Raw genomic sequence first — 27,360 nt, 5'->3', positions numbered from 1 at the left:
CGAGCTCTACGCATCCATACGAACAATTCCAGATTTGGTGCCCTTCTTGGAGTTCGAAATTTAAGACCCATTTTAAGGGTTTTGTGCAAATTTGAGGTAGGGACACCTTAATCCACTACCTTCTTGTTCCATTGTAAGTTATAATCATTTGTTGTGCCAAACATGCTTAATTAAAAGTTAATTGTATATTATTTTAAATGTTGTCTAGAGAAATTCATGTATTTGAATGTGAGTTGTTTTATGTGTAAAGCATGCTTAAATGTATTTTGTTATATCTTAATGTGTTAATAATTACTTGGGAGATGTTGAACATGTTAAATGTTTAATTTTATGGTGTAGAATTTTAAATGCTATGACATTGAATGTATGGAACATATATACATGCACATACTATTGGGTTTGCATGAAATATGAGAAATTGTTCTTGAAATAAATATGGGTGGGGAATTTCAGGGAAGTGTTTTTGATGAAATGGTTTTATGCGAAACCCGGTCGCTGCGGGGTTACCAACGGGCCGGAGGTTAATATAGCCTAGAGGGGACTAGGGAGTCGCCCTAGCGTGGTTGAGCTAGCCGGGCCCCATAATGACGCCGCGGGGTTACCAAAGGTCAGGAACACTAACCAATCCTCCTCTCGTGTCGCGGAGGGGCTACCAAAGGGCGAGCTGTATTAACAGTTTGGAAACGATGTTTTGGATTATGAAAATGGGGAGTGACACTAGCATGCATTGCATCTCATACCATTGCGTTGGATATACTTGAAATTGAATTGTTATGCTGTATTATTTCCCGACATTGTATGATCCCCATTTCCCATTGGCCTATGTTTTGTTTGAATTCACAAGGACACAAGATGTGTGTCTTAAGTGTCACCTACTGAGCTTTATGCTCACCCTACTATTTATATTATTGGACGACAATCCACCTCAAGCTTGAAAGTTATTAGAAGATTGTTTGCTATTTTGTATTTTGACCGTTCTATGTATATTTGTAATTGTGGAAATGTAACTAAGTTAGTATTCATGGCCTTGTAACTTAAGAACGAACTTATCTTTTGTTTGATGTAAATGAAACTAATGAAATTATGGTATATATTTCCATGCAATTGTATCATGTAACGTTGTAAGATAAGGACTTTAAATCTTAACCATGTATTTTGGGACTGTAATTATGATAATTTAGATTAATTGGTGTGTGCATATTCCACCATGAGAGGAACTATGTTGAGGTATAATGAACGGATGAATGGGATGCTGAATGATTTTATGTACTTTGTGTATTGAAATAGACTGTTGAAGGCCCATTTTTAGAAGAGGTTATGCCGAATTTTTTTTAAATTTTTGCATCAGCTAGGTATGCGATTTCTTTTGAGATTATTCAAAAACATTTTATGAAAAATTCAGACTATGCCCTTTTTCCAACGCACTTCATGTCACCGACCCTAGATAATATTCCAAATACACCCCGAAATATCTTAACTCAAGGTATGTTGTTCACACAAATATATTAAAATTCACAAACAAAAGTTTTTTTTTCCCCTAATTGGACCTCAAGTATCACATAAAAGTAAAAAGATATTTTAAATTAAATTAAATTGAACAACAAGAATCCTGACTGAAGAAAATGAATACTAAATTTCACAGAAATTTGACGTGCATATTTAACTTACTTATCCCCAAACCCAAACTAAAAAAGAGGAAGAACCCTCTCCTACCTGGGCATATCCTCTGGTAAATCTCGACTAAAGTGCCCACTTCTTAGATATCCCCATTTGAATATCCAATATATGGCTGACCTAAGATCCCAAGCAAAGATGACCTGAATGTTGTTTATATGGGAAAAATTCATCGCCGACCTCTTCCTCTGCCGCCACTGCCCCGACTCCCTCCTCTCCCTCTCCCTCTCCCACTCCCACTCCCACGCCCACGCCCACGCCCTCTAAACCCTGACCCATCTGGCTTCAGCTTCAGTGATTGGACTCCCCTTCTCTTTTCACGATGTGTTTCCTTGTCGTCACCATCATCTTCCCTATACTTTGCTGAGCTTCTAGAAAGGAAGGAAATCTGTCGAGATCCTCCCGGTCCCAACTTGACATCATTCAAGGCACCTGAAGCTTGCCGTTCATCAGCCAGAGATGCAACCCTTTCCCCTAATGACAGAGAGTCCTCCTTTGCAAGCGATACACGGTTCCAGAATGCTTCTGCATGCCGTTCATCTTTAACTTCATACAATCTGCACGTTTAATTTTAGAAAGAACGAGCACAAATCAGTTACCAACTTTAATTAAAAATAAATAAATCAATCAATCAATTGATCATGTGATTTCAGCATGAGGAGAAAGGAAAGGACCCTACACTCAATGGACCCACTTGTATATAATTAAACCAGCTAAAGTTGGGGCTAAAACCATCAAATAGTTGTTGACCCAATCAAATGTCAAACATATGGATCAAGCTGGTTTAGAGTAATCGATAACTATGTTGTAATATTTCTCCTTGCATTGACATGACATTAAACATTGTTTTAGAACATAACGTCAGGTATCTGAGGGCATATGAAATTGAAATTTGTGTTATATAATGTAAATGTAAGCATGTGTATATGAATGCACTATGTGTACAATGGACCCACTCGAAGGGATTCGAATTCCCCAAGATAAGAAAGTCTGCTTCCTACAATAGATTCCTTTTCAGGCATCTTAATTGGAGACTGATATACGGAGTAATATTTTATGAAACAAAAAATGTTACTCATCCATAAAATACAAGGGTGGAAAGCAATTATATGGTACAAATATTGTATAATATATGATTAATAGTGCGATAATTTCACATAATACTGGATAGAAGCATCTAACCTTGGCACTTGTTTCTTCCTAAATTTTCTTTCGCTTCTGCCGTGCTCGTCTTCTGATGACTCAGGAGCTGCTGATGCATCAGAATCACTTGAGCTCTGATCTTCATCTTCCATAATAGGCTCAAAATGTTCCTCCACCAAGGATGGTTCCTTCTTCGAAGGCATAGGGTGTAAAGCCTTATACTCTTGTGAAAATTCATCAATCTCGAACTCCTGGACACAACAATTAAAGAGAAAAAAAAGAAAGATATAATATAATACAGAAATTCATGAACTTCATAGAAAATGTAAATATGCAGAAATAAAACAAAATCAAACATGCAAAAGACAGGTTATCCCCAATTTAACATGAGAGTGAACACAAGCATGGTGAACTAGCATATCATAAATAATTTTCAAACAGCAGTTTTATTTCAAATTCTTCACTTGCTGTAAGCTGTCAAAACACTTGATGCTATAATGCAACAAATTTAAAATCACACATGTATATGTGTCTATCCTTCATTTGCAGGTTCTTGTTTATTTACACTTCATCTAAACAGGTGGATGCAATCAATTCCTTACAATTACTAGCAGAGTTTGTCATTAAGCCAAATGGTCGTTTTATTATGTACCTTATTTTCAAACATCGCTGCAAATCGCTCATCTTTCAGAACCTCACTGCTGAGTCCTTTCTTTTTCTTGGATGTTTTCTTAGTATCAGCACTATCAGCATCCTTCTTTTCATTTTCAGCTTCTTCATTCTCAAGTAGACGAGCTGCGAGAATGCGGTTAACTTTAGGCAATTTCCTCTTAATCTGCAGAAAAAACAAGGAATAAGAGAGTTCAAAATACATAATATGCCAGAATTCGGACCATGACACACAAAAGTCTCCCACACCAGTCACCCCTTTATTTGTCAAAGCTGTGTAATAGTCGAACATTAGCGATCATTTGTTTTTATTAAAGCACCAACTGAAGGTCAATATTGGTGAAATCGATAAAAGGAACCATAAGAATTAGTTTTTTATGTGATTGATGAGAATAGATAAAAGAGAGGGACAAAAAAAAAAAAAAGGCAAGAATTCATTCCAAAAGCAACCTCTTAAAATTCCAGTTTATTTGCTTGCCTCATTTGGCAATCAGACGAAGCATTGATGTAATAAATATCTGAACTGATTTTTAGTTCCTAACACTACAAACTTGACTAAATTTTGCCCAACACAAGATCCCATAATAGGCTACAGAAATTTGAAAAAAAATAAAATTTGACAAGTAGAAATTAAAAAAATGTATTAGGAAACTTGTTACAGTGTCTGAGGCTTGAAGCCGTGGAGGCAAGGATGAATCCAATAAGGCTGTTGCCTAAGGCTCGCACTAAGCACTGCAATGCTAGCCCATCTGTAATGCCAATAAGGCGGTTGCCTAAGGCTCCATGTGAAAAAAAACTCTAATAGTCTCTCTTTTTTATTTCTTTATTTTTCAATTTGGGTGCCACCATAAGTTTCCTTTGTCAACTAATATAAATTATCTTCTTAAAAAGGCCTAAAGATACTCTGAATGTAGACCCCACTATAACTTCGGTATCTAAAATACAGATACATATGTCTCTCAATTTCATGGAAAATTACCCAGTAGATAATAGATATGTTTTATCCTGAAAGATAATGTAACTTTGTTTCTTCTTTCATGCCTGATATGCTTCTTTGCTCTGTTTCTTCTATCACCATACCAGAAAGTCTGAAGGAAAAAGTTAATATTGAGTAGTGAAAAGGCCTAATTAAATGTTTAAGTAGATGGTCACACCAGATCAACTGTATTTGAGTTTCAAATTCCATGTGCATCAATTTTAGTAGAATATCCTACAAAGTGAGCTCAAAGCAGTCAAAACCACTTTGGTTTCAGTGAGTTTCATCTTATCTTAGTAAGTTTCAGAGATATATATCAATATCACTGATGAGAACCCCTTTTTATTCACAAAAAGTACTTTGTTATAATATATGTATGTCTACATATCTGCATATATCACTCAAACTTTGTAATTATTGAATCGGGTGATCTTTCATGTTTGGTAACATCCAATCTTTTTTAGGCTATGAATGTCCAGGAAGATGTTCACGTTATATTGTCTTCTATAGGCAGTTACTGTGCAATGATTTGCTAGGCCAGTATCAAGCATCTTAAAAGAGTGTGCTTCTGGTATCTACTATGTGCGAGAACATGTTTCCTTTAGTTGTTTGGTTGTTCCATCATTCAAGGATAGTCGATATGTCACAAAATCACAAAACTTCCATCTATTCATCATGCATATCACTATGTTTCGGCTGTTACCAAGTCCATCAATAAAACAAAAAAGGGGACTAGCGCTAAGAAGACCAGGGTGACACTCAAACACTATGGCACCGTCCTCACGTCCATATGAATATCTCTACAGGACTACACGGATGATAGGAACAATACGAATCTAACTCCAAACAAGTTGCCATAAACTCTCAATGTCATTGGCCAAATACAAAGTGGTTCAAACAAAATTTTAGCACCAATAATTCTACAGAAGTGAAAACTAACCGTAATTCGAGAGGCACGTTCAGCTTCCAGTTTCTCTTGCTTTCGCTGCTCTCTATAAGTATCATATGCAAATGGATCTGCCAATGATTGTGCCTGCCGAGTACAGAAAAAAATTGATTTAAATACCATTAGGTCATTCCAGAAAGGTGAAATCCAATTCCAACAGCCATTCAACCACACCCCTTGAAACATATACTTCAACACCATTTGCATTTAGAACTATTGAATTTTAATAACAGAACACAATTCAATTCAGCAAAGGACTTATAATTTGTTAATTTTTTTACAATGGATATCATAACCGCATAGTAACAGTAACAAAGTATTCACTGTATATTACAGATATATATATATATATATATATATATATATATTTTCATCTAAATAAAACTAAATTCTGAAGATATTGTCTACTTTGATTCCTGCAACAGTTCAAACCTACTTTCTGTGATTTCTCAATTTGTTTTGTAGACGCAAAACTTTTATATTGTAAAATATTTCATCCCCAAAGAGACCAATTAAAATAATGTTAAGCTTCCCATTAAAGGGCCAATAATACAGCTTAAATAACACTCAATGGGACATCACATTATGCATGAGAAATAAGGTTTAAACAAGGAGTAATCACCTTTTTATACAGCCGATAATCAATAAAGAAACCATGCATGTAGGCTCTAAGAAGATTGGTGCCAATCAAATTCGTCAAGTTCAACTTTTCAAGCTCTTCTTTTGTCAAAAATTTAAAATCATCATAGATAGTTGTTTGTGCACCCTCCTCCAGCTCTTCCTGTAAGAGAGACCAAATAGGAACATTACCACCTGTACTTAAGATCCAAGAAGTGGATCATAGGCACTGAAGTCAAAGAAAAATAAATAAGAAATATTTGATAGTCATACTGTTAAATTTTCTAGGTACGAACACCACTTAGGAGCAGGTCCAAGGGCAGGTATGAAATAAGATGGTATCTGACTGTTGTCCAGGGCCAACAACATCAACCCACTTTCACCAAACAGACATATATCATTTATTGTTCCAGCTGTTGGTTCAACGCTGGTCATGCCTTCTCCCTGACAGCATAAAAGAATATCAAACAATTATTCATGCAGTTGTTATATGTATTAATATCAAACAATTATTAGCTGGAAACACAAATCAGCTGAAAAAACATAGAAAACTTTGAAAAATAATGATGATGAGAGCAGTAAAAGTAGCAGTATTCATAAGTTTATTGTCCAAATAATTACTGAAGGTGTCGTATACACAAGAACCATCAGTTTTGAAATCCACTTCCAAAAATTAGCATCTCACATTAGTTGTCCTCATTGTTTCTCCAGTCCGAAAGGACCAAGGAATGAGTATTGAACCCTACCTCATCCCACCTTCTTGAGGGAAGGAAAAAATCCTTAAACCTTGTGTATGTGGTTATTATCATGTTTACAAAATATAAGCTGATCAAAGATTAAGAACTGCCCCACTAATATTCCTCTCTAGATTAGAATTCCATTCTACTACTTTATTAGGAGGAATGTAATGTTTTGGATCAGACACTGACCCAACTGCAGTCGACTTTATATTTGGAGTGCGTGACAAGCAGGGTAAAAGTATGGAATCTCACCATTGGCTTGGCAAAGACAAGTCCTACAAAAAGTGTTACGACAAACAAAGTGAACCGAGAACAAAACAAGAATCACAACAGAAAAGTTGGCACGCCACACAAAGAACACAAAGATTTACATGGTTCGACACAAATTGTTCCTATGTCCACGGTGAAGATCCAGTGAAAATTTTCACTATGCAAAAATTAGGAGATTACAAGTTTCAGCCCCCCAAACCCTAGCTCTCGCTCTCGCTCCATATTCTGCGATTTTCAGTCTCTCCTCCCCCCACTCCAAACCCTAAACACCCTTGTCTACCGGGCTACAAGAAAGTTCTCAACAGGGTCCATGACTCCACAACCTGCAAGCAAAGAACGGGTCAAAAAAATTCCTTAGCGCCGCACAAAGCTCACTCTTCAGGTCAACCGGGTCGCGTTCCAAAACAAAATTCGGGCCACAACATCACAAAAAGTTATCAACGGGGTGTAAGAAAAGAATTCTTACACTTCACAAGATGTAGCTGACTCTCCAGATGAATGTGTGTGCGCAAAGACACCCAATAATCCTTATTGGTTGGGTAACACAAAGGCAATGTAAACTAAAGAAAATGAGTATGATTACAATATTAGAAGGTGCATAGCCTTTTGCTTTGAATGGCGCAGTCGTCATGTGAAAAAAAACAACATTTTGGAGACAATCTCACATTATCCGCATGCAAAAAACAAGCAGTCTTAAAAAGATTTGAGGAATTTTCAGGTTTTTGAACAGATTACAAACTCTAATTTGTTCTCATAATCGTTTCAAAAGAATTAAAAAGAGTAACTTACAGTCTCAGGATCCCAAATTCTCACAATATGACTATCAGTAGTAATCAACTTAGGTCGCTCAGAGTTCAGAGTTCGATGCCACTTAATGTTCAATATTGAGCTGCCATACCTATAAAACATTCACAGTTTGCAAGAACCAACAACCAATAAGCAAAGAAAAAATAACTCAATGGTTTGTTGCACCATCCATATGCAAGACCAGCTTGTAGAGGTTAACTCACATGTGATCCTTCACTCGCATAGGAGAAGAAGAACGCAAGTCATAAATCAGCACCTGCATATCCGATAAGCTATAGATAAATAAAGATTATCAAGAAAGGAGGTAAACTCAAAAACAAAGAACAAGTTTATAAGTAAAGCTACATATTAAAAGGAAACATCAAAAGAACATGTATTCGAGTTCTCAAAAATAACCTCCAAGCAGATACTAACACACAACTTGCATACCAACACCACCAAATTCTTCCTTTATAACCTCCTTAATAAATCCCAAACATTAACTAAACTTTGAAATGTCTCAAATTTTTTAAAAAGTGCTAGCCCAAAGCATGAAGCTCCTACCACTGTGGGGCCTGGGGACTGTTTCCTATTTCAGACCCATGACCACCATTTCTCATTCTTATTACTTATTTCCTTACTCCGTTGTAAATATATATAACAAACAAAATATATTAGATACTAGCAATAGTTTATATATAACTTCTAACAGATGTTAGCAGTTCAGTATTGGTAATGGTAGTGGTACTATCATAGCTATAAAACAATAAACAACCTCACAGCCTTTCTTTGTATCCATCAATAATTCTTCCATAATGCCTTTAAGTAACATATGACCCAAGTACCTATTAATTTCCTATGCAAGTATAAAAATCTCCCACTCACTAAGCCCAGATAGCATATATAAAATTCTTTTATCTAGTCATTTTTTTCCCTCCCCAAGTACACTTTTATTTCAACAAACAACTATACTGGAGAGCAAGGGAAAGGCAAACCCCTCCTAAATACAACTATTGAGAAAACCCACTTCCAAAAGGCTGCAAACAAAATACCAAGAACAAAAGGAGTTAAACAGGATCCATATAAAGTCTAGACTAACTAACAACCTCAAAATAAACCCCATTTACAGCTATGGTCCTGAGCATGGATGTTGAAATCCCGATCCGGATCGTGGAATTTTTTTTTTTTTTTGATAAGTTAGATTGTATTAGAAAGCATGCAGTCAAATGGGGAACGCGGCCAAAGAAAGCTACAGAAGGACCAAAAAAGGCCCTAAGAACCCAAATTGCCCTTGGGCTCGCTAAGAAAGCTACAAAATGAAATTGCCCTTGGGCTCACCGTTGTCAATCTTTTACGTTAAATGATATGTTTACAAGAAAAATATTTAGAATTATATGTCAATCTCCGTCTACTCTTGGAAGCATTGGGAATAGGAAAAACTAAAATTTTTATTATGAGATGAAGATGAGAAGAATGCCAACAACAATAATATTATCCATCATAAATGCTAATATTTTTAGTTATCCCTTGTTAGATGACAAATTCTATAGCTACTCCTTATACAAGTTGGTAAACCACTTCTCAATTTTGTTCGTTTATTTTTAGTTAAAATCTTATATTTTTCTATTAATATTTCATCAAGGTAATAGTGATGCATCTTTTGCGAAGTGGAATCAAAGTATGGCCTTCTCCTCTAGGCCAATAGAGAAATACCAAGCCTTGGCTCTCTAGTAGGTGAGACCACAAAACAAAAAACAAACAAAAAAAAATCTAAAATTGAATTTTTGAGAATTTGAAACAATTGTTGAATAAAATTCTACTCTTGAACACTTTTTTCCTTTACCTCTTTTTTTAACTTACCACTCCCTCTCAATTTTTTTATTTATTTTATTTTTTATAATAGTTTTGATCACTACTTATTTAGGTTCATTTTTTTTCCATATCTTTTGGATTGTATTTTCTCAATATATATATATATATATATATATATATATATATATATATACCAATAATAATAATACTATAAAAAAATATATTAGAATAGATTTATAAATTGGCCCCACAAAACCAATTTTTCTGGCTCCGCCCCTGGTTATTTAGCCTCATTCTCTACTTAGGGAATATATTTGATTAAGATAGTTAGATAGAGTTATTTTTCTAGTAGTTTATAAAATCTTACGATCTATGTGATCCCTATGTGCTCCTCATCAATCCTACATAGAATCCCGACTCTAACCACCTTGCCTAAATTTTGATAGGCTTAGAGAATTCATCCCACCCCTTCCAGATAAATTTGTTAGAATTCATCCAACCCCTCCAGATAAATTTCCAAACACCAACACCTCTAAAGTTTCTCACCTCGAGAGAGCAACAACCACCTATCACCTCCCCAAACCGGGTCGAGATGACTCTCCTCCAAACTCTGTGAAGCTCAACACCAAATCTCCACAAATACTACCCAGAAGCACCTTATTAAAAGGCACCACCCTTCTGATCCCCAAACCACCCTTCTGATCCCCAAACCACCCAACTAGAACGACGTGCACACTTGCTCCCAGCAAAAACCCTACCACCCCATAAGTTTCGTTGGAGTCTATCAATCCTCCTAAGGCCCCAAGGAGGGAATCCGAAAAAGAGAGAAAATAGGTAGGAAGGCTTGATAGTATGCTCTTCATCAAAGTGACCCTCCCGGCCTTCGAAAGATACAGCCACCCGGCTAGTCTCCTCTTGAACCTCTTGACCACAGGGTCCCAGCAACCACTTTCCTCAATGGCGAGTCCAAGGGCAATCCCATATAAGAAATTGGAAAGGAGCTGACCCCACAACCAAGAATGTCAGCCATTGAAGAAATCTCCATAACCTCCCTCACGGACTAACACAGTCTTTCCTATATTGACTTTCAAGCCAGACACTGCCTGTCAAAACGCACCTCAAATATCTCAATTGGGACACATGCATCACGAATTACCAAAGTATCATCTACAAACAAAAAATGAGAGATCTACAATTGATGGGCCGAGTCCATACCCACCCTGAATCCTCTAATGAAGCCCAATTCCACTGCCCTCCTCGTAAGCCTGCTGAGAGCCTCTGTCGCAATGATGAACATAAAAGGAGAAAGAGGATCTCCCTGCCTCAAACCCTGCGAACTACTAAAGAAACCGATATGGGACCTACTCATAAGAACCGAGAACCTCATTGAGGAAATGCAAAACTCAATCCACCTCCTCCATCTCTCCCAAAAACCCATTCTCTCCAACAAATAAAACAAGAAGATCCAATTGACATGATTGTAAGCCTTCTCAATATCAAGTTTACAAAGAACCCCTGGAACACCATTGCACAACCTAGAATTCACACTCGCTGGCAATTAGAGCTAAGTCAAGAATCTGGTGACCACCGAAGAAGGCATTTTGGGATTCCAAAATAACTCCATCCAGAACATCCCTCAACCTAGAACCTTACAAACCATGGAATCTTATGATCCTACGATCTCAAATTGCCAAATATTACATGAAAAATGGTGGAATGTAGAATCGCAGTACAATTGGTAGAATCACGGTAGGATCGATAGAATCGAAAGTAGGATTGTAGATCACGTAGGATAGCATAATCCTACTAAATCATGTTGTTATGTTCTTCTGAATTTATTTGAGCCTACAACCCATTTTGGGCAAATAAATTTAGTCATTTTAAATATAATGCCCAACTATTTAGCCTAATTGCATTAAAAAATAAAAATAAAAACTAAAATAAGAGACCCAACGTTAGAGATGATTCAACTCTGAATTTCAAAGGTATCGTTCCAAATCTCGAAGGTTTAATGAGATGATATTGGAGCCAAGACAGACACAGCGAACACAAATAATCCAGCAAGCCAAAACACCCAGCTGCCCCCAATAAGCAGGGAATCCACTCACTAAGCATACCATCCAGCAACTGCATCAGTAAATCAGATGGAAGAATGCCCTCACTGTCAAACCATTCCCACAAAAAACTGTTTGGCTAGCAGCAGGAGCATATCCATTGTGGAGATTTTGGTTCCTGACTCTCCACAAATGCCACAACACAGTGGTATTATCTAGTCATTTCCATTTTCATTTGTGCAATGACCCCTCTTCTAAATAGCTGACAACCTCAACAGTTTTCTAGATCATATGCCCCTTTTTCCATCAACAGAACTCCAAGGTCTCATGATTTCTCAAAAGAATGAGACTACCCATAAATTCACAATAGGAGCAACTATTCTTCATCCATTCGGCATCCACTACCTCAGTTTTGGCTCACCATGTTTCCAAACCCCTCCTTTGGTTGCTGAAAATATTAAAAGTGCTAACTTATGCTCAACAGAAACTCTCCTTTGGACTTTCCGAGTAAAGTTTATCTGGATTGTATCCAATTCACTCATTGAGAAGATTTAATCACTAGCCATAAAAACTATAGCAAAAATTATCAAAACGGCATATAATACTATAACAATATATTGGGTGCTGATGTCATACCTTTCCAGAACTACTTCCAACAGCCATGAGGTAACCTCCCTCTCCATCAAACTCAACTGCAGTAACCTCCTACAAATTCAGCATATATTATTAGATAAGTTCTGAGTCAATGAAATTTTGCAGGGTTTTTGTTTTGACTGGAAAAAGGTTTGTTTAAGAATGAGATTAAAAAATATCATAAAATAGTCCAATAGTAACAAATCCTGGATTAATACACGATGACTCTTTAATAGAACCATCAAACCAACTCGTTTGCAATGATTTTCCGTACATAAAGGGCCAAGCAGGTGATCCACAATGATTGCATTTTAGGCATCATATATGCGCAAAAGTACATTCTTCCAATTGACATTCATAAAAATCAACATATTCCAAATTCCAATTGACATTCAATAAAAGTTGCTCTGAATCACTGGATCAAAAAGTAGAAGGGCTACCTGGTCAACGTCACCAGCAGGTGCAACAGCATTTATCCTACCAACTGAAGATCTCGATCTCATGTCAAAGCATTCCACGGCACCATCATCGCCACCACAGGCAACTAATCCGTGAAGCTTGCTGAATTAAAAAACAAAACTGCCTCAAATATTGGATAAGCATATTTTGATCACCAAGCAAACAATTCCTGATTGCTACAATGACAAGAAATGGGCACTACCATAGCTTAAGTTCCACTACCTTCTAGAGACTACATTTAGTGCTGGAGACCGTGTGCTGAGTGAGGAAAGGAAACGCCCCTGTGAAGAAATATGTCAAAGTCTTGCACCCTGAATGTAAAGCAGCTTAATAAATGTGACGTGGAAAGCAACTGAAATTCAGTAAATATGAGCATGATACCAACCACGGTGAACACGAAGAAATTTAAGATAAATTTGTTTATAAAGTGATTTTAGGTGATTCAAGTGAAATTATTCATCATATGTAATCGAAGACATATTGGCATTTGCCTTTATCAGTTTTCCAGTATGGATCTCAAACGTGAATAAATGATTGACATGATGTTTATATATAGGGAAAGAACAGATTAAAAACAGATGTCATATTATATATGTGACTACAAAAACATATACACAAAAATAATTAATAATAATAATAGAAGAAGAAGGAAAAGAATCCTCCGGGGACATGTACAATGGATTTTACTGCCTCTCTATATAGGAAGGACATGAAGGTTCCATTTTATTAAGCTAATCATATGAAAGGGGAAAAGGAAGAAGAACCCTGAGCACACAACAAAGAGAGTAGAATTGACATCACACATGAATGAAGAAAGGAAGCATAAAAAGTATGAACACTTTAGAAAAGAAGTTGACAGCCAAAATTCATTTGTGGACGACATTAACAAAAACAGAATTTGAAGGGAATAAGGATAACCGAGGAAAAAAACCATGTTATTAACGCTTGGATCAAAGAAAGACTATTCAATCTCTAAAAGCTATTTGTAAAAAAAGCATCTTCCAACCAGACAATTTAGTATTTACCCTAATATGATATAGAAAAGAAGTAATGAAGACATGCACACACCAAAAAAAAAATTGTGATTTGAGCATCAATGAATACTCTCAAAAAGGAAAAAAGATGGTTAGAATCTCAATAATTTGAAGCGCGACCAATAAAAACCAACAAAACCCATGTTATTAACGTCTTGGATCAAAGAAAGACTATTCGATCTCTAAAAGCTATTTGTAGAAGAAGCATCTTCCCACCAGACAATTTTAGTATTTGCCTTCATATGAGATGGAAAAGATATAAACACAAATAAATCAAATAAAATTTGAGATCTGAAAATCCAAGTGAATCAATCAATCAATACTCTCAAATAGAAAAAAGGGGGTTAGAATCTCAACAATTAATTTGAAGCAAGACCGTATTTCTCCAAATCAAATAGAGAGAAGCATTCAAATTCCTTGTGAGTACTCCCATTTATACTTACCAAAACATGATTCCTAGCCACCATCTTACAACCTACAAGCCCACCCTGGAATTTGAGAGATTTTGTTCCTCCTAATGGAACCTAATCCGCGAGAAGTCCGCCAGAGGTTGCACCATCCTATTAGCCACCTAATTAATTTTTGTACAACTAAAAAGTAGACTATTCTTTTTGCTAAAGTAGTTTATATTGAGAGGCTCTACCCTTCAAAGAAATAAAGATGACAAGTATTCAAAAATTATCCTTACCACAGAATCCCAAAATCCAACTAACTAAAAAAGCCGTCAATGTGAATGCTATGGTAATTTAGTAGCAATTGCCAACTTTTAACCCAAAGGTTACCAAAGAAGAGAACGGAATGATATCCATGTTAATTTGGCCAAAATACTTCAACAAATATATATATATACATATATATATATATATATAATATTAAATAATTTCGTAACAGCGAAGAAGATCTTATGGGTTTTATTTTTTCCCTACAAGCAACCAAAAAGTGACTCGAGCCATCTTGTGAACTGCAAATGAGAGGTGCAAAGTCTATTTTTTATCACTGAAAAGCAGACCAAAAAAGGGGGACAAAAAAAAAAAAAAAAAAAAAAAAAAAAGAAAAACTATAAAGTTTCCTGTAAATGATGGGGAAAATTCGACAAAACACATCCGTCATCAAAATAGAATGGAACAAAAAAACAGAAATGAGGTGGGAGCGTGTGTGGATAAGAGAGAATAAATATTAAAATAAATTCAGAAGATTCTTAAATAAGCATACAGAGCAAAGAAACAAACTGAAGCAAAGTTTGAACTATATAGTTATACTTGAAAGTACCAACAAATAAACGTAAAGAAATTAGTATTTTCATAAAATTGAGTCAAACACCTTTGCAAAACCCAAAAGTACCCTTTGAGAAAGAGTGGTGGTAGGCAACTTGATAATTTCAAAAATAAGGAAACATATTATCCTAGTTTGAATCTGGACAACCTTAAGAATTCATATATCCCACCAAAGACAGGGTGATAAAAGAAACTGCATAGCTTAGTAGCTGAAAAAAAGTAGTTCATTATATGTTCTTATAAAACCACCAGTCAACAAAAACTCCAAAAGTAATAACCGTATCTATTTCCATTAACTTAAGTATTCACAACCTTCAGGTTGTATAAGTTCCACAAGACACTTATCTATTGTACAGCATCAGACACCTTACCGAGCAAATTATAATGAAACGTAAAATCTCAAAAATCAACAAATACACAGTCATGACAACAATGATATGACATCACGATCCACTGGTGAACGGAGGGTAGGGGAACAATGACAACATTAAAAAGGTTGCAGCCCCTATGAGCCATTCATTACCTTTCACTGTATCTGCTGTATAAATTTAGAATGACCAAGACAACGACCTCACAGAAATTGACAACATTATTATCACTGCACTCTCACTACTAGTCTATTGCTCAACGCCTGAGGCCCTGAATCATGACAACAAAAAGAAAGACAACATATTGACAGAAGCACTAAACACGAGCTTACTCATATGAGATAAGTTCAGAATGAATAAGACTCTAGATACAGAGATTCTAGTTTTGCATGTTTTTAACAGTTAAATCTTACGAGCCCGTTATCATGCCAGGTAAACATGAAAGTAGAATATATGTCCTACGAAACCTCTGGATTCCACAACATAAACGCCATTGAAAGATAGAAAGAATTAGCAATTAATGTTATGTTATCAAAGAAGAGGGTCAAGTTGTCAACCAACTTGATGTCTTTTAGAGGTCACTTTACCCTCAAAGAGGTTGTTGGAGGTGGATTTGATGATTCTCCCTGTATTACAGCTGTGTGTATTAATTCTTTCTAGTGTTTTACTTTCAACTTAGGTTTTCTTGTTCCTTTAATGTCACCCTACTTCTACTGGATGATCTCCTTTCCTTTCATATTCGTCTTTTGCAGTTCCATTTCAAAATAATTTTGGTTTCTTAATGAACAAAAGAAAATGAATACTGCTAACAACTGTCAACTACTGCAACAAATGAAGCTAAGGAAAAAACCTGTTCCAAATTTATTCTGTATAGATCTGGAGAAGAGGCTGCACAAATCAAGTCACAGGACCAGCTATCATATGCAATATCCCTTCCCATCCTGTTAAAAAGTAATGCAAAATGTACACATTATACTCACACCCACAAATATATATGTACAATTGTACATGAATGTATGCAGTAAAAACTCAACTCGACTCAACAAGGCTATTCCCAACTTTAGGGGATATAGTGGAATATTATCAAAGCCAAATGCAGAAACCACAGGCGCCATATAATGGAAACTCGTGTCATGAACTTATTAAATCTTAGCGTTCGAGGAAACACAAAGTGCCTTAGGAGATTTCTTTTTCTCATTCTCTTTTCCTTTTCTGTTCTTTTTTTTGGGAGGGGGATATCGTGTTATTGATCTAGTCGAGATATGAGTAAAAGAAACAGAGACTAACATGTAATAAAATAATGAAGCAGTTGATCAACAATTCCGGCCCAACTCCAATAGTGAAGATGATGGGGGGTCAACGCAAAAACAGAAATAAAGAAGGCATAGTGCATACTGGATATAAATTTAGGAACTAATGGATCAATTCGCAAAAGAATCAATAATTACAATATAAATAGAAAGAAAATTCTGTGGAGGGTTGCTCAGAAACTAGGCACTGTGCATCAAAGCTTTTTTCTGGCTTTCAGACATGTTAAAGGTGATGGATAAGGTATATTATTCGACAAATTAGAATTAAGTACATCTGGAATGTGAATTTCAGAAGGACCCCCGGGGGGCAGGGCAGGGCGGGGCGGGTTGGTGTTACTGCTGCTCCATTCACTCAATTTCAAGCAGTCAACTTCATACAGTATGAGATGTCAGGATTATACATGATCACGGGGAGTAAGATAAGGAGGTTTGTTTCCACCAGTTAACTATATCCTGTGTTATATTTTTAAAGTTTTTGCCAAACTAAAATTTGAGGAAGGAAGTAATTACCATTTTACATTCTGAAACATTTTTATATTATATTTTCCCATTAGAATATCCTTCTTTTCTCTCCATATAATACAACTAGTACACTTGCAGGAAATTTTAAGTTTCTTTATGACCCACACTGCTATTTAGGAACCGCTCAGCCATGGCAGACATAGTCCAAGAAACATATTGATTGCGGAATCATTTTTTGTCAAATCATTATTAGGGGGAAATTAAAAAGGATATATAGCAAACACTAAAAATTTAAAGCTCAAAATTAACAAAAAAAAAAAACACACATGTAAACCATATATAATAAGTAAACATATAACTTCATAATATTACAAAATTGTTAACAAAAAAACAAGATTGTCTATGATGCTTTTGCATAATCTCTGAATGTCTAATAACAAATGCATAACTAGCTCAGAATCCATTATTAGTCAAAGTTACAATCAGAAAACATTTAAAAACAAAAAGATACATAACAACTTATACTATACAAATACAAAATCTTAAACTGTCTAATAGTCTCAAAAGGATTGTAAAGCAAACATCAAATTTCATGGGCTGCCACATAATTTAAATCCCCATTAGATATCATAAAATTTTCAGACATTGGTAAATTCCAGGTGCGGGGGAGGAATAAGACTATGGGCATACAACATACAAAGCACAATTTTATGATCAACTCAACCAAAGGAGCATTGATTTATGCTATAATCACAAGCAATGTCAACTATACCTCTGAGCTAACATTCCCAATTAGAAGATGAAAATTAAGTTATCTCTACCACGAACACAAAACTAAATCACCTCCATCAAGTTTTTTTTTTTTTTTTTCACCTCCATCAAGCTTTTACCTTACAAAAGCTCGATCAAAGTATCCAAACACTTTTTGGTTTAAAAGGTGAAAGACATCATAGTTTTAGTGGGGTTCACAAGTCCAAATTGCAACATATTGGCATTAGAACTCTGTGTCACAGATTTTGTCTGTGATATTCTTCCTTCCGGAGAAAACAGATCAACCGTAAACGAGATGAAATTCTTATATCACTTGGTATTTCAAAATGCTACTTGCTAAAACCAATATGTCACAGCTAAAAATATATGTTATTACAAAGCACTGGATAAATATACTGAACTGGGACCATAACCTAGATAAAAACTTCTGCAACTGTTTCCTATGGTACTTTGATCAAAATTACATTTCCTTCAAATTCTCCGTAAATACTAAAAAGCAGAAAAGGGGATGAACCATTAACATAAGGGTATTTTAACCTTGAAAATTCACAATCCATCCTTCTAAAAAATCCCCAGAATATTTTTTCTGTCAACATTACATCATTGTCATTGCCATTCACTTAAAAAAGGCTTCCATTATTGACTAACTGAATGCTCCAGCAAACCAAATTATTCGACTTATAATTATGGACATATATATATATTCCATATTTGGCATAACTTGGGTCTTAGTTTTCCTTATTTCATTGTTTACTCCAAGTGTGGTCCCAACTGGTCTTGGGTTTTTTTTTCTGTTAGGAAAATAATACACACACACTTGCCCCATTGGGGAATCAAACCAGCAACCTTCCATTTAGAAGGAGGATATACCACTTGGGCTGAGCTCTCGGTGGTTTTCATGGAACATCTTAAGCTACATAAGAACCTATGTCACCTTAGTACAAGAAGAAAGTGTACAAAAATTTTTGTCACATAATGATTTGAAAAAATGTAAACAATAGACAGTTAGCCACTAAGGCCAAACCTTGCTTATGAATCTCAACTTCAACTATTACCATTTGAGGAAGGGAAGACATTACAAGGATCTTTTTCTCATGACCCCCTACAGTTCTCCAAACCTTTGCCTATTTTGGTACCATCAATCATCATCTCCAAGGCTAGGAAAAAAATGTCATTGACATTGTCACATACAACATTTACATGTTACAAGAACAACATATCATTCAATCCAATGGTGGACTTGGATTCAGCTTTCCATTATCAAGTGGCACAGAGAGACAACTAGAATAAGGCATGCATAATGGAACTACTTGCAACACCACATATAAACAGTGTAATCACTGAAAGAAATATTAAATAAGATAAACCTTGGGATCCGCAAACTGTAGTGACTTCCGTATTTTGCATGTAGACAAACAGAACGATCAGCACATAGAAATGCAATCTTTGAATAGTCATCTGCCAGCACCTATTTAAGCAACAAAACTGAGTCAACACTATTCCAAAAACATGATAAATATTGTTTGGGAAAAAAAAAAAAGCTACTATTTATTTTTGGCAAGCCTACACCACAGATATATTGACTCCAAATATAAAATTAACTAAACTAGAAAACAGAAATAACATGACTTGGAAAAAGTAATTGAGGCTGACCTAACGAGTATTGAGATCAGATTAGAACATGAGAAGACATGAACTATTTCAAAACGTAAATAGAAAAAGCACTTAGACAGTATCCATCCTCTCTTAATTCAGGGTGTATCAACCCATTTTGCTATCAAAGAAGATATTCTAACTTTTCCATGAAAGCTTTGAGAGGTTTGCACTAAGGGTTTAAACGATTTTGTTTTGAGGTTTTTTTTATTTCCAATGGGTTACCAAGGATCACGGAACGGCTCATGGTGTTATGAGCATTTTTATTTGAAAAAACTTGGATTCATCTAGATCTTTAGGCATACCCTTAGATCATCAAACATAGGGTCTGACTTCTTGGCTAATTGAAAGCCCATGCACTTTGGTGTTCCATAAGGCACCTAACCCCCCCCCCCCCCCCCCCCCCCCCCCCAAAACAACAATAAGTAGGGGTGTTATGTTATTTTATTTTTTTGGTTCTAGCGTATTGAGGAGACTCTATTTATACCAACTTAAGAAAACCTTTTAATAAAGTGAATTGTATATTTGAAGATGGAAGCTATCATAGTGTTTGAAATTGCAAACCTCGCTTGCTTTTCAATTGAACAGTTTCCTGAAATGTAGTTTACAATCAAATAATGATCCAACAAAAAGATGTAAAAAAAAAAATTGGGCAAATTGAATAAACCCCCAAACACCCCCCACCACCTTCCCCCCCCCCCCCCCCCCCCCTTCTTTTAGTTTTTGGCACAAAATATCCCTGCAAAATTTTTCAACATAAAACCCCCCTGAACTATCCATTGTTGAAAAGTGATGTTATATTAACAAAAGTGCACCTAAATATAAATTTAAGAAAATTTATGTTTTCTTTAAAATGATTTTCATTTCAGGTTTTCTTTTCCTTTCAAATTTTTACAAAATAAAAATTTAAGTAAATTGTTCCAAGGTATTTTCAATTTCATATAGACACACCATTAAAAAAAAATATCAGAAATAATGCTTAACAAAACTATGCCGAATGAGTTATATGTATTAATTTTAATCTTATAGTAAGGGGCACCATTTTCCTTAATATATATAAAGAGGAACTTTCATCATTATAACATCACTTTGTAACAACTGGACAGTTCAAGGTGGGTTTACGTCTACTTTTTTGTCATTATCTGCCATTTATGCTATTTGCCCTTAATTTTTCCTAGAAACAAGATTAAAAAATGAATAAAAATGGGATAAATTCGGTCTAAGATAGCATGCCTTTGTGCAATAAAGGTCAACTGAAGAACCAATAAGAAGCAACATGGTTCAAGCTAACGACATCCACAACACCACAAGGGCAATAGCAGGCAAGAAAGAACACAGGACAAGGTGTGCAAAAAGCACTGTGGGAAATTATGGAACAAAAATACCTCTGGGTAAATAGAACAGTGAAAAAAATATCATGTAATGGCGGGAGCCTTGCTAGACCTAAAATTTACAACAACTTCCATCATTTATGTTGTTCATTGTTAAGAAAATGCATGAATGAGTAATGTGAATAATTCTCTAGATTCTAGGTTTACACAATTTTTTTTTTTTTTTTGATAAGTAAGATTTTATTGAAAACGCTCAAATGGGGAGCAGAACCCAAAGAAACACAAGGGCCAAAAGGCGCCTCAAACCTTCAAAGAGGCCAAAGAAACAATAATCTCCTCCATAGATCTACAATCTTTCCCTGAAACCCAACAAAAAAGAGTGGAACAAGCAAAACAGAAATGGCAGATTATGACAAAAAGATATTTCAGAGACACATAAGCTATCAAAGGTAAAATATTTCAGGCCTGTAAATGCATGAAGGCACACATTGGTTGGATGAAGGACTATTGAGCGTTTGATTTGTATATGTAAGTACTCAGCTATAAAATTTAATAATATACTTCTAGAGACCATCAGCTTCAACAGAGTAAAAGAAAATGAAAGGAAAATCAACAAGCAATAGTATATGGATTATAGGAGCTGAGTCCTTCCATCTATAGTTTTTAGCAAACTCAGGTAAGGAGTACTGGGTACCTGAAAGTTAATTATCTCTGAAACCAAGTGTCTTTCAAACTTCAGTGATAGTTCTCTTAACTCATATACTTTGACTTGTGGTGGATAAATGCCTGTATTCAAAAGTAGATCAGCATGATAAATACATGTTGTGCAACTGAGCATCTAAAACAAAAGAAATTATGAACACTAAAAGTTATATATAAAAAACATCAACAAAAAAATAAATAAATAAGTTTTCTGTATCACCTGATGCAATAAGAAACTCCCCATCAGGAGTTGCTTTGATTTTAGTTGTTGCGATTTCAAACCTCAAATCCTGGATCAATTCCACTCTTTGCATGTAGTCTATATGACCAGAGAAGCAACAATTTCATAAATTGAGAAACTAGCAATAAAAGATAGGCATTATATTGAGAATAACAAATGTAAAAGGCTCACTTGTATAAATAAATTAAATATGAACATGGATTATACTACCCACATCACATCGGCTATGTAGAATCGATTCTGTATCTTTCTGATAGTATCATACTTTTTAACACTTATTTGTATTGCCTGAGCTATTGGCACACCAATACTATTATATATATTCTTGTAGTGTGTGCATTACAAGTATACATATGTAGTTGAGCTTTGCCCGATTTAGTAGAAATGAACAGTTACTTGTTTCTCACCATAACACAGTATTAGAGTATCGAAGTGTGCCATCAATTTCAAAGGTTATTGAAGATTAGAATGTAATATCTTTCTGGACAGCCGCTATGGTCATATTGTACCACTTTAACCATACTCTCACTGAAATTGCTTTGCTGTTAGATGTTGTATTCCATCATCCCAGGCTGACAGGAATCTAACGAATGAAAGAGCTTTTTCCATCCCATCTTTTTCATATCTCATGGTTGCCCACCAATAGCCGGTCATCAAAGTTAAACCGGTAGAGCTATCTTGGCCTGAGTTCACTTCTTAAATTGCTCATGTTCGATTTCAACTTTAAAATTCCACTTTGATTCAGCATTTTTGGATTACATTCTTTTGTTTGTTGCTACTTTGAAACATTTGGATGACTTAAGAAGAGTTCACTAAGTTTTTGTGTTGACTACTAGTGCTCACTCAACTTGATAGACCTGTCCTCTTGGTGTTCTTGATTCACTTGTCCTTATACCAAGGCTTCCGATAATATTATCACAAGAATGGATGTAGAACTTAATGGGAGAAATTATAATGTTCAGGTTGCATCTTGATGGAACAAAGTATAATGTCTAGTCTGAATCTAAGTAAATGTGTTGAGTGGACATGATAGGTGAGGTCGCCTAGACGGAATAGACACATCCACCTGATAAAAAGGGTATATGTAATTGAGAGTCGATTGATAATAGTGTAACGTACATCCCATATTCCCAACTTCAGCTTGATCAATACTCCTATAAGCTAAGGAGATACAGGAATACCTGAGTGGTTTGTATGTATTTTCAGTGACTTCAGTCAAGTTATGCACGAGAGTACCAATTCATTCAAGAATGTTTATCAGATCATCAAAATGATTGTAGAAATCGGGAGTTCCTATCAGTGATTACTAATTACTGGAGGCGGTTGTCCATAATGAAACCACACATTCCAATTGTTGTATTAAGCTTGCAAAGTCTCGAGATCAGCAGCATTTATTTTTATTTATGATCAACTTTCTCAGTGGCTCAAGGCCCATTGTGTTCAAAATTCTGCATTGATTTCCATTTTCAACTTAGATTCCATCCTATCCAAGCCAATTGCTGAGAAATCTGTCTTCCTGTCTTGCGCACTCATCATTTGATCAAAGAGACTTCACTATCGTCTGCTTTAAAGAGATACCCTCACTCCCCTAAACCAAGTGGGGCTTTCGGGTATTCATTTCGTTAGTACGTATTGTAAGAAAACTGGAAAGGCAACTCAAAAATACCACATATAAGCAAGGAAAAGCTTCTTTAACATGTGATTAGTAACAAATGGTTCCCTATATAACTGCTACTTCGTTGCTGATATCACTCCACATGTTGCTCGGCAAGAAATGATATTACAGGCTGCTAGTATGACTGCTACTTTGCCTCCGCTAATGCCTGCTTCCTCAGGCACCAGTGGGTCTACAAGTCTTTTAGATTCCGGTGTCTATTAAAACATGAGTTCTATTGCATCTATTCTTTCCAATTGCTTTCTACCTTCTCAAACCCAAATTTTTATACCTGACAGGAAGTTCTTACTACCCAGTCCAACTACTCTACTACCTTCACTTTTCCTAGTTTCCTCATGTCACTGAACTGTGCACAAACTGATTCTTGATTAGTCAGCTAACCATCATACTTGCAACTCCATTTGATTCTTTCTCTACCGGACATCAATTTGGACAGCTGATTTCTGGCAATAGACTTGGTAGACTTCACTATCATAAACATCTCAATCCATGTTTTCTGCTTCAGCTCATGTTGGCAGCCTTCATTATCTTCTTTAATTTAGGCACCATGGACTAGGTTATGTGTCCAATTTTAGACCAAAACAGTATGCAGTGAACACTTGATTCTTTTTTATCTCAATGTTTGGGATGTGAACTTGGAAAACAGTTGGCATTGTCTTTTTTATCTAATGACACTCATCCTTACTCATATTGAATTAGCGAATTCAGATATTTTCAAACCTGCTCCTTCAGAGGGTGGTAAAATCATATTAGACTTGTTGATGACTCTCATGCAATATTTTGTGCATGGAGCATGTCTCAAGTCGTCAGATTATAAAGATTTAACTACTATGGTGCATACTGAATTCTCTAAAACCATTAAGTCTTTTCATTTTATTGTGCAAATTACAAGTCATTCTTACTTCTCAGAGACTTTATATGTGAATCAAGCTTTCATTGAAAAAATATAAAATAAAGGGTTTAAACAAGGGTTTGAGATTCAGTTTTTCAGAATATATGATACTTCTCAAATACGTTACTCTGTATATGAAGTTCTTTAAAGAAAAATATTCTGATAAATCCCACCACCTCTAAAATTTAAACAATAACAAAAATCAATGGTGAAATTCATATCAATTGTTACTCTGTATATCAATTGTGGTGACTTATGCGGACGTGTGCGAGACACTGGACGAGCTACAGGTAGAACAATCCCACATCGCCTTGGTAAGGTGAAAGTGAGGTGCTTATATGTGCTAGTGCTACAGGTAGAACAATCCAAATTGTCTGCTCATGCCCAAAGCAGACAATATCATATCATGTGGTGAAGTGGGCTATTACAAATGGTATCAGAATCGGAGCCCAGCCAGAAGTGTGGCCAACGGGGACATTGGGGGCCTTGCGGTGACCCATGTGGGTGGATGCGAGACACTGGGCGAGCTACATGTTACACAATCCCACATCGTCTAGGTAAGAAGGAGGTGAAGTGCTTATATGTTGCTATCTCCAAATGGTATAAGGCCTTTTAGGGCAAGACTTGCAAATAAAACCGTGCGAGCTCAGGCCCAGAGTGGACGATATCATACTATGTGGTGGATTGAGTTGTTACAAATGGTATTAGAACCGGAACCCATCCGAAAATGTGGCAACGCCCCCTTGGCGAGGTGACTGTGGCGACCTATGTGGGAGGTGCGAGACACTAAGCTACAGGTTGCACAATTCCACGTCGCATGGGTAAGGTGAAGGTGAAGTGTTTACATGTGCTAGTGCTATCTCCAAATGGTACCAGGCCTTTTGAGGTAAAACGTAAGACCAAAACCGTGCAAGCTCAGGCCCAACGCGGACAATGTCATATGTGGAGTGGGCTATTACATCAAGTTCTTACAAAACATGGTTTGGGGCTATTACATCAAGTTCTTACAAAACATGGTTTCTTTTTTTCTTTTCTTTTTTATGATATGTCTCAACTAGCAAGATTATGATAAACACTGCCGCCTTAAATTTTAAACAAGAAAGAAAATCAATGGTGAAATTCATGTATGAGACAACTCAAATATGTTACTTGATGTATCAGGTTCTTTGATAAAAAAAAGATAATGACCTCTAATATTTAAACAAAAACAAAAAATGTAGAAATTGATACAGCAGGAAGCAATAAAAAAAGAAGATAAGTGTCAGAAGTAAACCTTTGTCTTTGCGAAGAGCTCTTAGCTTCTTAGGAGGAAGCCAAGTGGCCAAAGAACGGTGTTGTCCTGATACTGTATACATCTTAACTCCATTAATGGAGGTGGACTTCAAGTTACCTCCCTGATATGCCATTCTTTGATTCTTTCTCAATCCAGTCGCTTGAAGTACTTTAGAATATATCTAGAGAATGATGAACAAGAAAGGCCGCTTAGCTCAATGAACAAAATAATTAAGAGCCTACCCAAAATCAAAATATAAATTTCATGCTACAAGGAATTAAAAGCCTTTAGCCCAGTGAAAAATATAAATATCATACAAAGTCGCCTTATTAATTTTGATTCAAGGGGGAACTCAATTTACTAGCAAACATTCAGACACCTGACTTTTTGGTCCACTGAATTAACTAGCAAACATACAATCTGAAACATACAGTGTTAGACCACAACTAGCAAAATTTAAAGGGGAATTCCATGCATATGCTTTAGTGGTCAATGGATATAAACATGTATTGAAAAGTCATCATGCATCAAGCATTTAGCAAAATATATATATATATTTAAAAGCTGCAACTTTTGTGTTCAAAATTATATAATGTGCAATTCAGATAAGGATCAATCCCAAGAGCAAAGACCTGCTTACATAAATGGGACTCAAGAAGCAGAAATTTAAGCAGGATAGAGAGCGATAAATAGAGATGCGGTCGTCGGCTCTCCTGAAGAGCAACAAAGGAAATTCGAGGTTTGCTGGCTGATGGTCGACGGGCGACGGCGTCGGTGGCTGAGGGTAAACTGAGAGTGAGAGAGAGACAACCTTGAAGTCGCCTGTGGAGTCGAAACACGGTGCAGTGGATGGATCGCCGTTGCAGAGGCAGTGCCGGAGTGGGGTTGCAGAAGCGTTATTGCAGCTTCTTTCGGCTATGTTTTAGGGTTTTTTTAAAACCCTTTCTGATATTGTACAGTTGATCTAAAATTCTAAAGCGACCGTGGGCCAGTGGGCCACTGAATTAAATGTACTTTATTTGTTACATGGGCTTCCAAATCATACAATACTAATTGGACCAATGAATCGTGTATGTGAATTTGGGCTAAACTTGCAAGTATGGACTAGGCTTTAAAATAAAATAAGGGTGAAGCGCAAAACAAAAAAAAAAAAAAAAAAAAACACTCGAACTATTATCCTTTTACAAATAACCCCTTGAACTAAAGATTGTTTCTTGAATTATTGATTTATTGTAGTTAAGGATAAAGCCATCACAAAAAACTATTTTACCCCTACTTATTAAAATTGTTATTTCGTATTAAATTATTTTTTATTATATTTTCTCTTATTTAAATATTAATTATACCATTTACCTTAATTTTATAATTAGTATCAATTTATCATAAAAATAAAAATAAAGATTTGCAGCTGGCATTTTATAAAATGGTTAACTTATTATACTCACTTTAAACAAAACCAAAAAATTAGTGTAAAAAAAATACATTATTTTTCATACAATATTCATGAAAATTTAATAAATTACGTAAATAAAATATATTTTTTATGCAATATATATATATATATGAAAATTTAAGAAATTACTTAAATTTTTAT

General features: G+C 35.7%; 1 protein-coding gene across 2 annotated transcripts; it reads right to left on the bottom strand.

Moving 5' to 3' along the window:
• Nucleotides 1-1,560: 1,560 nt before the first annotated feature.
• LOC132312873 (uncharacterized) lies at nt 1,561-26,708 on the bottom strand. 2 transcript variants are annotated; one of them, XM_059811421.1, is made up of 17 exons: nt 26,399-26,708; nt 25,767-25,947; nt 21,906-22,004; nt 21,678-21,769; nt 19,367-19,467; nt 16,307-16,397; nt 13,003-13,061; nt 12,762-12,882; nt 12,325-12,393; nt 8,047-8,099; nt 7,826-7,934; nt 6,300-6,470; nt 6,031-6,189; nt 5,403-5,495; nt 3,470-3,652; nt 2,857-3,068; nt 1,561-2,231 (listed from the first exon to the last, which is right to left on the bottom strand). In XM_059811421.1, the coding sequence occupies exons 2-17, from the start codon at nt 25,897-25,899 to the stop codon at nt 1,844-1,846; spliced, it is 2,133 nt and encodes a 710-aa protein (XP_059667404.1). In that variant the 5' UTR covers nt 25,900-25,947; nt 26,399-26,708; the 3' UTR covers nt 1,561-1,843. The 2 variants fall into 2 exon arrangements, with proteins under 2 accessions (XP_059667404.1, XP_059667403.1); XM_059811420.1 differs by having other exon boundaries at nt 26,407-26,708.
• Nucleotides 26,709-27,360: the final 652 nt, after the last annotated feature.

This window comes from Cornus florida, unplaced genomic scaffold (assembly GCF_030987335.1).
Source record: "Cornus florida cultivar Cherokee Brave unplaced genomic scaffold, ASM3098733v1 CherokeeBrave_3.0.0_Hap2_Chr06, whole genome shotgun sequence".
Classification (NCBI taxonomy): Eukaryota; Viridiplantae; Streptophyta; class Magnoliopsida; order Cornales; family Cornaceae; genus Cornus; species Cornus florida.
The sequence above is the reverse complement of the archived record's forward strand: the minus strand, read 5'-3'. Positions and strand labels throughout refer to the sequence as shown.